This window comes from Mustela putorius, unplaced genomic scaffold (assembly GCF_011764305.1).
Source record: "Mustela putorius furo isolate JIRA1106 unplaced genomic scaffold, ASM1176430v1.1 tig00003858_pilon_pilon_pilon, whole genome shotgun sequence".
In the NCBI taxonomy this organism is placed as follows: Eukaryota; Metazoa; Chordata; class Mammalia; order Carnivora; family Mustelidae; genus Mustela; species Mustela putorius.
Window position 1 is genome coordinate 5,361,493 of NW_025422010.1, and position 20,158 is coordinate 5,381,650.

The 20,158-nt window shown below is 37.4% G+C and overlaps 1 protein-coding gene across 4 annotated transcripts in view; it reads left to right on the plus strand.

Annotated features, from left to right (window-relative positions):
• FAM210A (family with sequence similarity 210 member A) overlaps window positions 1-19,020 on the plus strand; it is a 35,662-nt gene extending 16,642 nt beyond the window's left edge. For all 4 annotated transcript variants that reach the window (XM_004742652.2, XM_013051370.2, XM_004742651.3 and 1 more), the window contains 3 exons: window positions 7,721-8,237; window positions 13,106-13,217; window positions 17,650-19,020. In XM_004742652.2, the coding sequence (XP_004742709.1) occupies window positions 7,762-8,237; window positions 13,106-13,217; window positions 17,650-17,883 (822 nt within the window). In that variant the 5' untranslated portion in view covers window positions 7,721-7,761 and the 3' untranslated portion in view covers window positions 17,884-19,020. The remainder of the gene's footprint in view (window positions 1-7,720; window positions 8,238-13,105; window positions 13,218-17,649) is intronic.
• The last annotated feature ends 1,138 nt before the right edge of the window (window positions 19,021-20,158 follow it).

Genomic DNA, 20,158 nt, shown 5'->3' on the forward strand with positions numbered 1-20,158 from the left:
CTTTATCTCTCCTTCCATTCTGAACAACAGCCTTGGTGGCTAAAGGCTTGGCTGCATGTTTTTCTCATTTAGTACCCTGGATATATCATGCCAGCCCTTTCTGGCCTGCCAGGTTTCTTTGGTTAGGTCTGATGTTAATCTGATATTCTTCTCTCTGTAGGTTAAGAGTCTCTTGTCTAAAGCTGCTTTCAGGTTGTGAGCGTCACATGTTGGGGTGTAGATCTGTTTTTATTATTTTTGGGAGTGGTCCTCTCTACCTCTTGAACATGAATGCTTGTTTCCGTCCACAGATTAGGGAAGTTTTCAGCTGTGATTTGCTCAAATAAACCTTCTGGTCATTTCTCTCTGTCTTCACCTTTAGGCACCCCCAAAATTCTGACATTGGTATGTTTCTTGCCATCAGTGCTTTCTTGAAGCCTGTCTTCATGAGCTATTAGTCATTTTTCTCTCTTTTTCTCAATTTCCTTCCTTTCCATCAACTTATCTTCTAGATTACTTACTCTTTCTTCTGCCTCATTTATCCTGCCTGTTAGAACATCCAGTTTAGACTGCATCTCAGTTACAGCATTTTTAATTTTGGCCTGATTAGATCTCATTTCTGCACTAAGAGATTCTGTAGTGTCTTTTATGCTTTTTTTTTTTTTTTTTTTTTTTTTTTTTAGGTCCAGCTATTAACTTTATAATTGTTATCCTGAATTCCAGCTCTGGCATCTTACTTATGTCCATATCAATTAGGTCTGTGGCAGAGAACCATTATCTCTGGTTCGTTCTTTCGTTGTGAATTCCTCCTTCTAGTCATTTTGCCCAGAGAAGAATGGATGAGCAAATGAGCAGAGTCAAAAGTATTCACCACAACCCAATCAAAAAACACGCTAGAGAAATCCAAAGAGATCAGAAACCAAAACAGAAAAGCAAACAAAAACAAAACAAAAAAGGAAGGTGGAATATCATCTCACAGGATGGACAGAACAGGGTGATCCACTTGTTCCTGAGTAAATTTTGGCCTGTGTGTTAGAAGACACTAAATCCCAAAATTGCAAAGGAGGAAAAACTTACATATATATATGAAAAACTTACATATATATTTAAGTAGAAAAGTGAAAAAAGACCAAAATTGAAGCATGTATCTATAATTGTAGGTGTAAAAAAATAAAAGTTAAAAAGTAACTTAAAAACAAAGGGTTGATAAGATAGGAAACTAGTTGAAAGGGGAGAAAAGAATTTCTCTGTTCTCCTACTGGCCTTCCTGTTATGTGTATCTTAAACCTTTTGAAGTTGTCGCACATGGTATTTTTGTATGTGTTTGTCAGGGGAGAAGGCTTTTGTGTTTTGTTTTTTTTTCCCCACTTTGCATTTCAGTTTAGGAAATTGCTTTTGGCTCCCTTCAAGCTCACCTATTCTTTCCTTGGCTCTGTGGATCATGAATCCATTAAATTTAAAAAAGAAATCAACAGATTTGATTTCTGTTACAGTGTTTTTGTTTTGTGGAATTTCCTTTTGATTCTTAGAATTTCTAAGAAATTCTATGTTGTTACCTTACATTCTATGTTGTTTACCTTTTGCATTCAAACTCCTAACAAATTAGTTTTTTTTAAATTGACAGGGTTAATTTTTAAGTCCTCAAAACTTCTCAAGCTGAAGATGCTACATTGATTTTAGAAGTAATTTTTATGGATAAATTGAGTCTTGTAAAAACTGACAAATTGTTGACATTCACGGAACTGAATTAGATTGGCCACTAGATGCCAGGTTTTGCACTAGTCCCTATAACTGCTGGGAATTAAGACAAACTTCTTGTTCTCCAGGAACATAGAGTCCACAAAGAAAAACAAGATTCCAATATCTATGTTTTCAGTGGAGTTTCTTCTTTAGCTTGCAGGACTCAGGGACATCAGAAGGAATTAGTGCCTGTGATGTAACTTGCAGGAAAACGGCAGTTGAAGTAAGACCATTATTTACAGAGAATTTGTCCACTTTGTGATTTTGTTTTCACAGTTAGGACATGTGTGGCACAGTGGCCCATGGACTGGCAGAGGTGAGGACAAACCAGAAGACTTTATTCCTCTCATTCCTGCTGTAACCTGAGCAACTTTGCTTTTATTTACTTATTTATTTTTATTGAACTTCCAAATAAGGTTTTGTTTGACAAGAGTTGTTTGGATTCATACCGTAGAGACTCAGTCTTGCTTTTGGAATTGGTTGTTTAAACTCTCTAACTTTTGGGGGCACCTGGGTGGCTTAGCTCGGGTCATGATCCCAGGGTCCTGGGATCGAGCCCTGCATTGGGCTCTCAGCTCATCGGGGAGCCTGCTTCCTCCCCTCTCTCTCTCTCTCTCTCTGCCGCTTCCCTGCCAACTTGTGATCTCTGTCTGTCAAATAAATAAATAAAATCTTTAAAAAAAAAAAACTCTCTAACTTTTTAGTTAGTGCATTTTTATTTTTATAGAAGAATAGCATATAAATTAGTTATTCCTCAGCTATTGTATTTCTAGTGCTGCTTCAATGTCTTAGGCTTCCAGGGCGTCCAGGTTATGAGGAACAGAAATGTGTTCATGTAATCTTGAGGAGTATGGGTTTGGTTAGGAATTTCATGAACTCATTCATTTGCCTTATAGAACTGGAAATTTAGGATATATCTTTTGTAGGATTCCAACAGCATTCTAACATTTGTGCTTTTTCACTGACTTTTTTTCCAGTGCATTCTTTCCTCTCTGCCATTCCTTTAACTTGGTTTCTCTTCTTTTGGTTCCCATTGCTTCCTTGTATCTTTACTTTTTCTTTCCTTTTCTTTTTTTTTTTTAATTGAGTATAGTTTTTTAATTGAGTATTCGTTTCTGGTGTACAGGGTAGTGGTTTGACAAGTTTATGCATTATGCTAGGCTCAACACAAGTGTAGCTATCATCCATCACCATACAAAGTACTACAATATCATTGACTGTATTCCTTATGCTGTGCCTCTTAATCCTGTGACATACTCATTCCACAACTGGAAGCCTTACACCTTTACTCTTGACCACTATGTCTTCACCTTCTCTTTGCCTCAGAATTGCTGTGGAGAAGCTCCTAACTTTCACACATGTGTGTTAACTCCTTCTTCATGCCTGGTCTTGGGGTGGATATTATTGGATTGATTGAGTAAAGTTTCATGTAGTTTTCCAAGTTTTCGGTCAAAACCATCCTAGACAAGTATTTATCCTCTGTAATCTCCTTTCAGCTCAGACACTGATCTTTAGGTTGTTTCACTGTGAATGAGGGCAACAGACTACTTTGTTTACTTACAACCTTAGAATAATAATAACTTGGAACATTTTCTGAGCACTTGCTATATACTCCTCATTTTCTAATTTTACATGTATGTAGTTTAATCTCATAACAATCTTGTGAAGTAGGTGATATTATTAAACCCCGTTTTACAAATTGGAAACCAAGGCACAGGGTGCTAATTAACATGTCCAAATGGTGCATAGTTTATTTTTAGGATGTGAACTTGGCAGTCTGACCTTGGATTCCAGGCTCTCAGTTTTTAAATTCTACTGCCTGCTCATGAAAATTATTCATGACAGAATCAGGCTTTACTTTAGAATTTATTCATAATGCCCCTAACCATACAGGGTAGAGTTTGTATACTGAGAATTAGGCACCATTAATCATATGCCAGCCACTTGCCCTGTTAAAGACCTTTATGACATAATGCTAAAGTGGAAAAGGATAGCCACAACAAGCAATGTAATCTTGTCACTTCACTTGAGTCTAGTAATGCATTTTCATTTATTTCATTTATTTCCATAACTGCCTCATCTACACATATGAAAATTTCAAACTGCTGAGGCAGGAAAATAACAGGCAACTTTTGGTATAAGCTACGTCTCACGATTTAAAAGTGTATTACTGAAATTACTGTATTTCACTGGAAGAAATTGAGGTTTAAGTCGTTCATCACTCCAGATCTCCATTTATATCAGAAATAGACGCCTGTTCATTCATACCTTCTTCAGGTCTACTCATCCTGCCTACGTATTACAAATTCAGTCTAAGTAGAGTTCATGAGGAATGACACCTCCACCATTGACCAATAACCAAAAACTTTTATCTTTAATTGAGAATATGAGCAGACTGATAAAATCCAGAAATGGAAGCTGCCAATGAGCTGAAGCCATTATACACAATGCTAGCTGTGAGGCCTAGGTTTTATTTTTCCTGAAGCCTGTTCATTCCAGAGTATGTATGATACTAATCAGTCTGTACTTACCATTTACTTTTACTTGAATTCATCTGAGGGTTTGTTCCCTGAAATCTAATGAGTCTTACTTTGTATGTCAACAGTATTATGATTGATTACCTTTGGAAGTCTTGGGTTGTACTGTCAAACATTGTGGTCATTGCCAATATGTTGTCATTAAAATTAGTTTTAATTTTTATTTTTAATTTAAAAGTTAACTTTAAGTTACAAGTTAATTTCTTGGACCTTATGTTTCCGTAGGGCACTTTTATCATGTGTCTTATATATCTTAGTCTACTGAAAATTGGCACAGTTTCTTGCTTCCAGAAATGGCCATATAGTGACTAGGTTTGAATCCCAGCTTCTCCACTCACCTATTAAGTGTATTTCCTCTTTGAGTTTCAGTGTTCTCAACTGCAAAATGGTGACAGTAGTCCCTCCTTCATAAGATTTATAACACCTACTACATAATAGGGGCTCAAAAACATCTTACAATGATGATGGTGGATAACAGCATTGCCACCACATTGCCTCTGGCACTGAAGCCATTTGCTGGGCCTAGAGAAATGACCCCTAAATTCATATTGAGAGGTGTGACCTTGCTGTACAGGATTCTGATTCATTAGGTCTGGATGGAGACCAGGAATCCGGTTTTTCAAACAACCTTTGCTTTCCCTCAATATCTCCAACCTGCCATGATTCTGATGCATAGCCAGTTTTGGAAACCACTAGCCCAGAGATTGGTTTCTAAGGAAACCAAGATAAATATCAGCTCAAGAGGTAATATAGGGGTGACTCTTGTGAACTGTTACATGAAGTGAAAGAAGCCAGTCACAAGAGACAACATACTGTGATTCCATTTAAAAGAAATATCCAGAATAGATAGATATAGAGACAGAGAATAGTTGAGTGGTTGCCTGGGGCTGGGAGAGGGAGGGAATGATGAGTGATTGCTCATGGAAATGGGATTTCTTTCTGGTGATGAAAATGGTCTAAGACTGTGGGGATAGTTTTACAGCTGTGAATATACTATAAGTCATTGAATTCTACAGCTTAATTGAGGGAAATGTATGTTTTCAAATAAATATTTCAATAAGGATTTTTTTTCAGTAGTCAATTAGAAGTGAGACAGGATACTTTTTTTTTTTTTTTTTAATGGGATGGGGTAGTTGGGGAAACCAGGGGAAAGGGCTCAAACTGGATGCTTGGAAAGAGGCTTTTTTTTTTTTTTTAATTTTTTTCCCTTTAATTTATTCATAAACACAAACATACAATAATCTAATTATCTGAAAGCCTTCTGGGAACTTCATCTCCTGGAAAACTGCCTTGTAAAGGAAATAGGTTTAAAAGAAAAAAAGACTTTTGAGTTCAGAAAACACCTGCATTAAAGCCATGGACAGGAATAATTCAAAGATAATGGTGCTGGAGAAAATCCTCAAAATAAATGCAACTAAAATAGTGACCAGAGATTCATGGTAAAATACTTAAAAGGTATTTTTTGTAAAAACTGAAGCCAAGGGGGGCGCCTGGGTGGCTCAGTGGGTTAAACCTCTGCCTTTGGCTCAGGTCATGATCTCAGGGTCCTGGGATCGAGCCCCGCATCGGGCTCTCTGCTCAGCAGGGAGCCTGCTTCCCTACCCTCTCTCTCTGCCTGCCTCTCTACCTGCTTGTGATCTCCATCTGTCAAATAAATAAATAAAATCTTTAAAAAAAAAAAAATGAAGCCAAGGGGCACCTGGGTTGCTCAGTGGGTTAGACCTCTGCCTTCGGCTCAGGTCATGATCCCAGGGTCCTGGGATTGAGCCCCGCATCGGGCTTTCTGCTGGGCAGGGAGCCTGCTTTCCCCTTTTCTCTGCCTGCCTCTCTGCCTACTTGTGATCTCTGTCTGTCAAATAAATAAATAAAATCTTAAAAAAAAAAAATGAAGCCAAATGTTATATTGGACAAATTTTAGGTTATAATCCCAGTGCAGCTAATTCTTAGAATAAATAACCAATTGATGTTTCTTCCCCCTTGGAATAGACATAGCATAGATTTGTAGGAAATAAACAGCATAGGCATGGATTGTAACAAAGGACCATGACCTTTACTTAATGTTTGACTTTCACAACAAATTAGTCAGTTTTGTAAAAGTAATTAAGTACTTAATCACTTTCTCTGTGGCCTTTCTTAGTTGTTTAATATTTAAGTCATTATTTAAATCATCTGTTATCATTCCTGCGGTTTTTCTTTTTGGTTGTTAACTGGTCTGATTCTTCAAATTGTTTCTTGTCATTGACTTTGCTTTTCATTGCAGCAATCTCCAGTATCACCTTTAAAGGTTTCTTGGGAGCCTATTATTGCAAGATGTGCAGTTTCTTTTCATAATTTATTTGCATTGTGTTGTTGGATTATCTGTGAGAGCCTGATAAGAGCTAATGTTAACTATTATTTAGGGAAGAGTGAGTCAGAGGATTAATTTTATATAGGGACAATTCATTAATGGATATTTTTATATAATGACAGACAACTTTGTACCCCCAAATAACAAATATTCATTAAAATGGAGTACCCATATTTATTGGATTGCTGAATTATTGGGATGCTAACTCATATGCTGTTGACTAGTGTACAGTTTAAAAAACGAAAACATCTATTCACAATGTAGGAGAAGCAGTAAGGTAGCTGATGGGAGAGGGGTGGAGATTGTGGTCAGGTAGAACTGCCTGGTATTAAGGGAAGGGAACTGATTTCCTGTATAGTAATGCATACCATAATTCTGTTTTAATAGTGAGGAAACCTGCACCTAGAGAAGCTAAGAAATTTGCTCAAAATAATATCTCAGTTGGGTCCGTCTTATTCCAAAGTTTGATTCTTTTAAAATAATATTATACTGTCTTGACAAAAAGTTTAGCTATCTGAAAAAGTGTGTCTCCTCACCAGCCAAAAATATATGTGATTTACAATTTTGCATAATATAGTTGAAAGGCATTATAGAAAAAAAGGTACTTCTATCAACTACTTGTCAGAACTTAACAGTTTTAATAAGTTAGTTGATGCTTGTTAGTTTACAAAGCACGTCTACATCAGAAATTTCATGTTTTCTGTAACAACCCTGTGAAGTAATCCTTATTTTACTAGTAAACTTGGGCTTGAAGTTTAAAGTCAGTTATATGAGGGGCCAAGTTTTTCTGCTTCTAGATCTTACTGTTTTTCCATTATGCTACACGGCTTTCTTGTAGAATAACAGAAGCCCTACAAACATCCCTTTTGTAGCAATAAAATACCCTCAAAATATTACCCTTAGTGATATCTGTTGGACTCGTTTACTATATCATATTTAAATATATTGTAGTGACATTTTAAAATTGTGGTATGTTCAAACTATACACCTTAACATTAATTTCTATAGATTTGATGGCAATGTCTGTCCTTTACTTCCTAATAGTTAATGATTTATTTTTAAGAGGATTGATTTAAAATGGAAATTGGTATAATCTAATTTTTTTTTTTTAATCTAGTCTTTGTAGAAGCTGAAATCCATCAATCACTGTTCTTCAAAATGCAATGGAATGTACCAAGGTCTGTATTCCGACTGGCACATAGGACATGCATGGAACCACATAAAGCCAGTCTTTTTGGACACTGTCAAAGCATAAAGGGACCATTACATTTGTATAAAGCTGAATCCAGAGTAGTTTTGGTACAGGACCCTCAAAAACAATGGCTGCATTTATCTGCTGTCCCGTGTGTTGCAAAGGAAAGGAAGCCATTCATTGCTCATCCACCCCAGCTGGGGGTCCTTCGCCATAAACAGTGGGAGCAAGATATTTTATCCAAGAGGGTTATGTCATCCAGTGCCACATCCCCTGGAACTCCTTCGGAAAAAAAGGAAGAACCTGATCCTTTGCAAGACAAATCTATTAGTCTTTATCAACGATTTAAGAAAACATTTAGACAATATGGAAAAGTTTTGATTCCAGTGCATCTAATAACTTCTGGTGTTTGGTTTGGAACATTTTATTATGCAGCCATAAAGTAAGTTTTTGCTTGGGTTGAGCACCTTTCCCTGCTTTATCAGAATGTTAATCTTCTTAATTGTAGTAATGAAAGCCTTAAATAGTTTTTTAAATGCTTTAATGTCTTTCACTGTTGAGTGTGACTGCTTTTCATAGCTGTTTTTGACATTTTCATAGCTAAATTTGCTTGTCGTTCATAGCAGGCATTATGTGAAAATTTTAATCTGTACCATTTCATTTAATCCTCATAACTCTATGAAGTAGGTAGCGTGATTATTCCCATTATATTGATGAGATTAAGGAAGAATAAGTCAAAACAACTTAGCTTTTTCCCAGATGTTTTGGAGTCTTATTTCAAAGCCCCTGCTGTTCATCACTATGCTCATCTGTCAACATTTAGCATGGCACAGAAATAAGAGATTTCGGAAATTTGGCAGCACAATTGAGTTCTATACTTATGTATTTCTTAAAGGGTTCACGAATGTAAAAAGATATCTATTACTTTGCCCTATGTATGATTTTAGTGGGAAATTGGTAACATGTTTTTTGCCAAAGCCTGCCTAATACCTGTTACAGATACAAAAACAAACTAATTGCAGGCTCATGTTTTAGTGTTACCCACGGCTGATAATATGTCAAGGTAAGGTCTTTTGTTCTGATCAGAAGTTAATTTGTTGGACACTTAAAAAATTGAGTATAGATCTCATGTTAGGTGTTCTTATCACAACTAAAATTAAACTTCCAAAAAATAATACCTTCAGGCTAGGCCCGATTTGGTGGGCCTAGCCTGAAGGTATTATAAAACACAGAATATCTAAATGCACCTTTTTTTGTTAAATACTCCTCCTTTCATTTAAGGTAAGTTTATTATTTACAATGTTTTAGGAGCAGGGTACACATTGAAACAGATCCCAGTGATTTCCAGTTTGTTTCTGCCACTAGCAATTAAGGCGTTCCGAAGTCTGCCTATTCCTTTGAATGTGTCCTGTGGGCTTTTCTTGTGTTAGCCTGGGCATGACAGAGCTGAGTGAGCTCACCATCCTGAGCGCAGTGAAATGGCACAGTGAACCCCACTTTGAGTTTTAGTAGACTCAATCCTTATGGGGCTAGAATGATTTTATTCTTTCCAGAAGTCCATCGATTTTCAGTGTTTGGTTATATTTAATGGCTTGATAGATTAATAAGATATTTTAGTTTTGTATGTAAGGCTCACTCCTTGGGAAAAAGTTATTTTTTTACTAAATTAAAAGATAATGAAATGGAGACTTATTCTTGGAAAACATGGGGATTAGAAGTGTTTCTTTACAAAAGTTCTGAAAGGATTTTTTAGCTTGTGTAGTTGATGCTGCTCTGATTCTCTTCACATCTGTTTCTCCATTTTCTTCCTCAGTTATACCTTTCTTTGTTACGTATCCTTATCCTTTAAGAATTGTGTCTTTCTCTTTATAAATAACTTGGCATTTGGGGACTATCATTTATAATGGCCTGAAAGAGCCTCTCTGTACATTTCCCCCACAGTATACCCATTACATACCATTTGTTTGCATCTGTTTATCAGCATGTGTATCTGTACTTGGTAAGTGTGGGAGAGGGAGAGAAGATCCAGCAGTCACAGAAAATGCAACAAAAAAACTTAAGTGTTTAGACTGCTGAAAAAAAAAAAAGAATTGTCCCTTTCTTTACAGAAGATCCTTGTATACGTACACTTTATGGATTATCTTTTTCATTAATGACATTTTTCTGCGCATTTTTCTTCTAATATTTATAGAAGTCTTCACAACTGACCTTAGTGAGGCGCCTGGGTGGCTCAGTCAGTTAAGCGGCTGCCTTTGGCCCAGGTCATGATCACAGGGTCCTGGGTTTGAGCTCCGCATTGGGCTCAATGCTCCTTTTGCCCCTTCTCTCTGACACAACCTTGTAGAGATCTTAAATCTGACCAGAAGTTCTCTGTTTGATAACTGTAGCTTTGTGATGATGGTTTTGTTCCTGTAGTTAGATGCCTTGTGTTTTAGGCCTCAAGTTACAGATCCATTCTGAGGCAAAATGCTGCCTGATTTTTACAGCATTGTATTCTTACTGTGAATGTACTTTTTTCCTTGTGTATTTCTGCATCAGTTGAAACGTCATAGAGCTGGCATTTGTAAAGCACAGATTTCTCTGAGGCCATGGAAGCTTCAGAGTAAAAAGTGACAAGTGGATATTACTGTTGAAATCAGGCCCTCACTAGTGTTTCATATTTAGCAATTCCAAAGGAAATGGAAGTTATTATTACTTTAAAATAGTCAAATCATCAAATCAGTATTTTAGAAATAAATAGAACTGGGGTACTTGGGGTGGCTCAGTTGATTAAGTGTCTGACTCTTGATTTCAGCTCAGGTCATGATCTTGGACTTGTGAGATCGAGCCCCACGTGCAGCTCTGTGCTCAGTTGGGAATCTGCTTGAGATTCTTTCCTCCTGCCCCTGCCCTCCGGCACATGCTCATGTGCTCTCTCCCCCTCTTTCTAAAATACAAAAATCACTAAAATAAAGAACTAGAACCAGTTGTTTGCTCCTTTATTTTGTAAAATATACTTGTGCAAGGTGTCTGAGGTAATTATTTGATCTTTATGATAGTTCTTTTTTTCTAAATCACTCAGTTTTATCTAATTTTTGGCCACATGTTTGTCTTTTGTTTCCCCTTCATGATTGCTTTTAAATTACATACTGGGCTAGGTGAGTGATAAAATAATTTTATAATTGTATTCGTTGTAGAAGATATAATTAGCATATTGTGGTAAGATATTAATGGTGCATAGTGACTTAATTAGACCCATAGAATAGCTAAGTCCTAGTAATACTAAGTTTTGCTTTAATGGGATTCTGTTGTTATCTAAGAGACTTGAAAAGGAACTGATGGTGGAGAAAGAAGAAACCAGGTTGGACTTACAGTCAGTTTTGTAATTTTTAACTTTTTAAAGAACCTTCAGTTACCTGCTTTCCTTTCGTGGATGGCCCGTAATTTTCCTTAATGATGATCAGCCATATGTTCTTGAGAGTAGTCCCTGATTCCAGAGTATTATAGTGAAATCATAGAGGGAAAATGTCCTCAATTAACAGAATTTTTTTAATATTAAAAACAAATTGGGGACGCCTGGGTGGCTCAGTTGGTTGGACGGCTGCCTTTAGCTCAGGTCATGATCCCGGAGTCCCGCGATCGAGTCCCGCATCGGCTCCCAGCTCCATAGGGAGTCTGCTTCTCCCTCTGACCTTCTCCTCGCTCATGCTCTCTCTCACTGTCTCTCACTCTCAAATAAATAAATAAAATCTTTAAAAAAAAACAAAACAAAACAAATTGATTTGCTAGCTATTATGTTATACAGAATACAGCTATCTATAATAGTAATGGATCTAGGCAATTCCCTTTCTTAATTACAAAGAGAAGGAGCACCTATACAATGACATGCCCTGTAGACCCTCTTCTAACCGTGAGTCACACATATACCAGCTATGGGACAGACTGACATCCTGTGGCTTCTGTTGTGATACACTGAGACAGAATTAACTGTACAGTTTTCCTGTTTAAAAATGTTTACCTGAACCTGATCAGGAGGGAAAAACAGACAAATCCAAATAGAGGGGTATTCTCCCTTGCTAACTGGTCTGGAAACTTCAAAAATCTCAGTGTCAAAGATGTCATGCCCTCCTTCTCAAAAAAGTTCTGAGGATCATTTCTAGAGGAAAGGAGACAGGAAAGAAATGACAGAATAGTGACAAGGGACATACTGGAATGAACAATTCAGGAAATTTTAATATTAAATAATATATTATGTATTAAGTATATACTCTTGTGTATGTTAAATTTCCTGAATCTGGGGGCACCTGGGTGGTGTGGTCAGTTAAGCATCTGACTCTTGGTTTCAGCTCAGGTTGTGATCTCAGGCTCATGCTAAGAACTTCTATGCCCCTCTCCCCCACTCCCCCCTTTTTAAAAATTTAATAAATCTTTTTAAAAATTCCCAAATATGATAGTTATCTTTATGTAGGAAAAGCACAGAACAAGAACCTTGTTCTGAGTGAGGGGTGAAGGGTTAGTGTCTATAAGACAACACATAGTGATAAAGGCAGAGAGTGTGAGAGAGCACATGCCAGTATAGCTAAATGTTGTTCATCATGGAAACTAAAAATAAATTAGGGCTTAACAGTTCATATTAGAGACTTTTCTTTTCCTTCTCTCCCTCCATCCAAAAATTTGTTGCAGTTTATGGTAATTGCTTCTTCACCTGCCTGCTAAGCCTGCTAATAGAATAGAGACATCCACTTAGAATAATTAAAGTTTTCATCAAACCCATAGAATCATTTATTCTTTGTATAATAACACAATAAGTACTGTTATAATGTTGCTTTTACAGCAATATATTTTGACATGTAATTTTAGAGGTGAAAAGCTTAGGTCTTGAAGTTTGAATTGGAGTATTCTGAAGAAGTAGTGTTTGGTTGGGAGAAATGAAGACCAAGTAAATCTTTCTGGTCATTCCTTCTCTTTTGTCATTTAAAGCTATTAATTTTACTCTGCTAGACCCTTCTATTTTTATAAATATGGTAATTAGGGACATATGTCCATGTACAGAAGCAAAGCAGAAGCTGCAAACAGTAAGATACAGTGTAACACTGATGTTTCTGTACATTTTCTTCTAGAGTTAAATCACAGTTCTTGACAATGCGTAAGTGACCTTTAAACAAAATTTGTTTTGGTGTTTTCAGAAAACTTTTTGAAAATATTTATTTCTTAAAGTTTGTATGTATACATACATAATTGTGTGTGTGTGTGTGTGTGTGTGTGTGTGTGTTACTTTGTTTCTTAGAGGAGTGATGTATAAATATATAAATCATTTTGTTTCTTTCTTAGAGGAGTGAATGTCGTTCCTTTTCTAGAATTTATTGGGTTACCTGACAGCATAGTAAACATTCTGAAAAATTCCCAGAGTGGAAATGCACTAACGGCATATGCCTTGTTTAAGGTAAGTACTGGTATAAATGAGTTGCTCTTCACACTTAACCAATAACAGGCTCAGCTCCTCATAAAACTCCATGTTAGTTCCCAGTAGTAATTTTTTGTAACCTAAAATACCACATAAAGTACCATAGTCTAATGGCTAAAGTTTATATTTTTTAAATTTAATTTAATTTTTTGGTGTGTGTTCCAAAAGTCATTGTTTATGCACCACACCCAGTTTATATTTTTTTAAGTTTAAATTTTAAGAATAACTAAAATGATGGTTTAGAAAGAAGTGACTTGAAAATAGGTAGATCATTCCTAACCTGCTGTGATGACACAAATGTGAGACTTCTGAATTTCCGGAAGTTATCTTTTTGACATTTCTCCCCCTTACGGTATCTTAATTTTCCTTAATTCAGAGATCCATGACTTGCTGGTTATATTTAGTATTTATTTTACTGTTTATACTAGTTCATCTACTTGGTAAGTCAAATAGTAAAGCTTAGTTCAAATTGTTTTATGGGATAAACCATAGACTCAGTAGCTGTTATATAGGTTTCATTTTAGAAGTTTGTCCACTATAGCTGTTCTCTGGAGTTGAGGCACCAACATCTTTATAAGCAGTTTCTACATCTATGGGTCTTTCTTTTAGAAGAGAAGACTCACTAGAAATTGTGGATTTTAGCTATATTAATCTAATTTTTCTCAGTTGACAAATAATTGTGAAGTTCTATATATCTTCATCCTAAGAAAGAAAACGTTTGGAAACTAGATTTTATTTTATTTTACTTTTGTTGTAATAAAAATACTTAGAAGTATGGTTTTATAGTAGTACAGGTAACATTTTATTGTCATCCTCATTAAAATCCTCAGAAATCTTGGGAGATTTCCATTTTTATTTTGATTCTAACTAGAGGACTAAAGCCTATGTGCTGAATTTTCAACATTAAAACTTAATAAACTTACCAATGATCAAGTTTCTAGTTATAGTGGGTGTAATTTACCTTAATAAGTCAAAGTATCATGCTGATTTAAGCCATTTCCTTAATTATAATCACTCCTTATCCTATGCTCCCATAACATGTATGTAGCTCTTACAGTTCGTGTCATGGTCTGGGGTTAGTTTTGCAGGGCTTTTTTTTTTTTTTTTTTTTTTTTGTCATTTGGTTTCTTTAGTGGATTTTAAGTGTTTAGGAATTCATAGTGATGTTCTGTTTCTCTGTGTTGTCACTGTGCCTGATACTGTGCTTTGTAGGTGCATCAGTGCTCAGTGCATGTTTCTTACGTGGGAATTGAAACAATGAAACTGTACACGTAGGTAGGTTAGTGTCAGCAGTGTTCCTTTCCACTCACTGTTCCTCTGTGAGGTGGGAAATAGGCAGGGGATTCTCCTGGGTATTTTCTGTCACCCATGGTTTCTCAGATGGAGCAACGAACACTTGAGATTTATTGCTTCTGTAAGGCAAAGCTTCAAAAAGAGGTGTGGCGAAGGGGGGAAAAACCACCTGGAGTGTGACCTTGTGACACTGACTAGCACACAGTCCTCAGCCCCCTAGCACTGTCCTGGAAGTGTATCTTTGTTTGAATTGACAAAAAATTTGTTGAACTCTTATTCTGTGCCAAGTGCCATTCTAGATACTGGGAATACTGTAATTAAATAAAATGGTACAAAATACATGCCCTCATGGAACTTACAGCATAGTAGTGGGAGGCAGTTAGATAAAGAAGGTAAAGTTAAAACACACACACCTGGGTGGCTCAGTGGGTTAAAGCCTCTGCCTTCAGCTCAGGTCATGATCTCAGGGTCCTGGGATCGAGCCCCACATTGGGCTCTCTGCTCAGCAGGGAGTTTGCTTCTCCCTCTCCCTCTGCCTGCTTCTCTGCCTACTTGTGATCTCTGTCAAATAAATAAATAAAATCTTAAAAAGGGGTGGAGGGCACCTGGGTGTCTCAGTTGGTTAAGCAACTGCCTTCGGCTCAGGTCATGATCCAGGAGTACCAGGATCAAGTCCCGCATCAGGCTCCCAGCTCCACGGGGAGTCTGGGAGTCTGCTTCTCCTCTTTCATGCTCTCATTGTCTGTCTCTCAAATAAATAAATAAAATCTTTAAAACACACACACACACGCACACACACACACACACACACACACACACCCCCCCCCCCCCGCATGGAGTTTAGGTGATGTTAAGTGCTTAGAAGGAAGAACAAACCAGCAAGTGTTGGAGCATTTTTTTTTCTTATTTTTTTTTTTCCCCCCAGAGGGCTTCCAGGAAGGAGGGAGTTAATCAGGCAGTTGTATGCAAGAAGAGCATTCAAAGTCAAGGAGGGGAAATGGGAGTATAGTGTCCTAAGGCTGCAGGGTACCTGGAGTATTGGAGGGAGCAGGGAGGATGGCGATGTGGCTGGGATGAGTGAATGTCACGAGGTAATAGAGCAGCCAGATGAGGGTGGCCTTACGGGCCATTATGAACACTCTGGCTTTTACTCAGAAGAGATGGAAAGTCACTGGGCAGTTTTGAATATCTGACTTGTGTTTTAACAAAATCATTTCGGCTGCTATGTTGAGAACAGTCCATATATATAGCTGAGGGGTTATTGCAATGGTATGGGTAAGAGCTGGTAGTGGGAGGACGCAGGTGGTAGCAGGAGAGCCCGTAAGATGTAGGTGGCTTCTGGATGTGTTTTGAAGATGGAGCTGATGGACTTTTTTAATGGATTGAATATAAATTATGCAAGAGAAAGGAGTTGAAGCTATTGTGTATGTTTTTGGCCTGAGCAATTTAATAATAGAGTTGCGGGGCACCTGGGTAGCTCAGTCATTGGGCTTCCAACTCTTGGTTTCAGCTCAGGTCATGATCTCGGATCATGGGATCAAGCCCCACGTTAGGCTCTGTGCTTGTGCGGTGGGGAGTGTCCTGATGGCTCAGTCCATTAAGTGTCTCTCTCCTGATTTCCGTTTAGGTCATGATCTCAGGTTCATGAAATCATGCCCTATGTGGAGCTCCCTGTTCAACAGGGAGTCTGCTTGGGATTCTCCCTCTCCCTCTGTCCCCTCCGCCCCATGCTCTGATAAGTAAATGAAAGAATAGAGTTGCCATTTCCTGAGATGCAGACAGCTTTGAGAGGAGCAGGATTGGGGTGGGACCATTGAACATCATGAGATCAGTTTTGAACAGATGACATTTTGAGCTCCTATTAGACATGCAAGTGTAAATAAATTGGATGTTGTATATACTGGAATTTAGGGAAAAGGCTCAGTCTGGAAATCTAAGAATCATTAATGTACAGGTGGCACTACAGACTTGAAATTGGATAAGACCACCAAGGGAAAGAGGTAGATGGAGGAGTAGAGGGGCTCAGTACTGCCCCAGAGTGTTCAGAGGTAGGCAACAGGAAGAAGAATGGGGAGGAAGGACTGTAAAGGGGCAGCCTCTGAAGTGGAAGGAAACCAGGGCAGCGGGGGCATGACTGCCAGGCAGGACATGCTCCAAGAAGTAGAGGGGGAAGCTGTCTCCATAGTTCTGATGGCTCTGAGGCCTCTTCAGTGACTGATGAGAGGTGGGCGTGAAGGCTTAGAGTAAATTAAGAGAAAATGAAGAGGGAAGGTGGAGATGGAGAGCATAGGCGGCTCTTTCAAAGAGTTTTGGTACTGAATTTTAACACAGAAGCTATCAGAATGTGATACAGTTGCGGTCCGCATTTGTGTTGCTCTTGGACCAGTTCATCTAGTATTCACCTGTGGTCCTTAAATCTCTGGTCAAAGTTAAACCTGTACATGCCTGCACGGATTGATTGATTGATTGATTGATTTACTTACTCACTCACTCTTACTTACTTACTTATTCACTCACTCACTCACTCACTCACTCACTTACTTTTGCCTCATGGAAGTTCCCAGTTGGAATTCCAGACCCAGGGTGGGTTGTAATGAGAAGATAGCATAAGGCCTGGAAAAGTCAAAGGGATTTGGAAGTGAAACTAAACTAAATTCAGTAAAGAAGAAACATTTGGCCCATGTTTGCCTCTCACCATTTGAAGTAGTTTGGTTCTGGTTGAGTTCTACATGTGCAGTTATCCACAGGTTAGCAGGGTTCATAAGGACGAGAAACATATGTGTGTTTGTTGTTGGCCCCGAGCCATCTTTCTCATTTCCCACGGTGCCTGTCTCTAAGGTTCACTAGAACGTGGTTCCAGGCTTCAGTGCTTCTACTGGGAATATCCTGTAATCCTTGGCTCAGTGTCCAAGTGACAGGTGTTTGTAAAATGCGTTTACAGAAGAAGATCCCTTGCTAGGAAGAAAAACCATATAGGCTGTAACTATATTAGCCTGGTGAAGCAGTAAAGTAATTTATACTGTTTGGTTATTACTAAAAATTTAAATTTCAAATTGTTTTTGCTAAGACGCTAGGCATGATCAGCTGTTGATCCACCTGTGTTTGCTTTTCTCCTCAGATTGCAACACCTGCCCGATATACTGTGACTTTGGGTGGAACCTCGTTCACTGTGAAGTATTTGCGTAGTCGGGGCTACATGTCGACACCGCCTCCTGTCAAGGAATATCTGCAAGACAGGATGGAAGAGACCAAGGAGCTTCTCACAGAGAAAATGGAAGAAACAAAGGATAGACTCACTGAAAAATTACAGGAAACCAAAGGAAAAGTTTCTTTTAAGAAAAAAATGGAATAGGGTGCCTTATATAACAGGTGATAGACAATTTCTGCACTTTAACCCTTTGGAAACTATGGACAAAGATACATACATGCTCCTGATTAGTTTTTTTGTTTTTTGGTGTTTTTTTTTTTTTGATTAGTTGCCTAAATGCACCAGTTCTCTGAGGGTTAAAGACCTACGATACCTTTTTAAAGTTGAATATTACTAGAAAAATTAGTGTTTTTTGAAAAGAAAAATGGAACCGAGTATAAGAATTTAACACCAGTAGCAGCATTAAGCAGTGGTTTGTGTCTTCGTAAGTCAGAGCTCTTTTTTCAGGGTCTTCAGAATCATACTTGCTTTGTGTTTTGTTGCAGCACATGGAGCAGTTGACTCCTTGAATAACTGATGTGGCCCTAGGCAGGGTGTTAACACTGGGTTTTCATCTTTATGTTATTCATTGAGCTTTTAACTATTCATTTCTTAATGTGGAGACCAATATTATCATCACATCTGCCAGTGAATAAGAGGATATTTAGTGTTTCTGTAAAAACTGTATATAACAGTTATCTCTACCAGTTAAAATACACATTTTATATGAAGGAAGTTAAATAAAGATTGAGTCGTATATCTGTAAATAAGATGTATTGGTTACATGTAAGTGAAAAATTGACCCTTTAAAAAATGATTTTTACCCAAAGCTTGTCAAAATCAGTTTTTTTAAAAAGCAAATACATGTATCTATGGTACTTTTTCCACCTAAAACATAAACCTCTACTTTGAATCATTTGTGTTCTCTCCAACTCTTTTTCAGAGGAAATATGAGAACAATATTATACCTTAAGTTCACTGTTGAAATCTAATATCCTTAAGCCATGACTCAGGTTTGCGGTTCTCGAGCAGATGCAGGTGTGGGAGGTTGGAAGGTGCTGTCAGGTTGTTCCAGAGCCGACTCACTCCTGCCATGTGGCAGGCCTTTGTCTCCACAGGCCAACACTCTCAGTGTCTGTTTCAGAGTTAATGTTGATTTCATTGTGCAGTAAATTCTTAAATTGTAGCTGTTTTTTCCTTATCCTGAAGTATCTTTTTCCCTTATATTGAAATATGCCTGAGCATTTTACTTGAATTTTTTTATTAGCAAAACTGTCATTAAATTATCTGCTTGGAATGAAATTCAGCCATTGTCAGATGTGAGTTGCCGTGATTGTATGTTTGAGAATGTATGTGTCTGTTTCTTTTGCTTTAACCACTTTTACTTCAGTTCTAATTCTCGAGTTGATATTCAGAAGACAGGATGGCCTCTTTCTAGACCTATCATTGTTTTGAGCGATGTGATAAGGCAAGAGAATGTCCAAGGGACTTCAGAAGCATTCTGGTAGGGAATCACTGCTGCTGGGCAGGATTTTTGTACTAAATATTTAGTTTGGCCAAATTTAGAGAATAATTTAAAAGAAAAAAATGTTTGCATTTGATACATCTAATCATTATGTTAGAACACTTCACAAGTTAATGCTTTTTTCGGGGGAGGGGCAGGGCAGAGCCACCAAGGGGCCCGCTCTTGCTCTGCCACACACACTCTTGATCAGGCAGAATAGTTTGGTCTCCTGATACACAGCTGAAGCCATGATTTCAGGTTGACAGCACGCTTCAAGTCTAAACACCATTTCCATGTTTTAGCTTGCTTATTCGCATTTTGTAGATACTAAATGCTAAAATATTAACAAATTTCTTTTTTTTTTTTTTAACCACTTAAGACTATGCCTTTGTTTTAACATCTTACACGAAACGCTTCTGAAACAATTTACTTTTTATATTACAGAGGGCATATTTTCCAGTAGGGTTAAAATTGGGTTTCTTAGTAGTCACTAATAATCCTGAGACTAAAATTTACTTTTGCTGACTGTCCACCATTAGAGTTTTGTCACCTTCCAATTTTGTTATTGCGTTTTTCCAGTTATAGAAAGTGAGTTGCTGATATGTGCTTTGAAATTCTCTAGTAAAGTATTCTCTGAAGAGGTGAGTGCTTTTGTCATTACTTGGCTTCAGGAATATTTGTATCCTATCAAATGCTGTTGTTAGCATATTGCTAACCTGGTCTTTAAGGCAAGCTACAAATGGCTTAAAAGGGGATACCTGTGTTGTTTGAAATATTAATAGCAGGCTAACAGAATATAGTAATGGGTATAAGTTAAATATGTCAGAGTAATATATATGATAATAAGTATATATTTTATCACATTCATGTAATATATATTTATATAATATAATTTTACTTAATATGATTATATAATTTTTATTTTATATATTATTT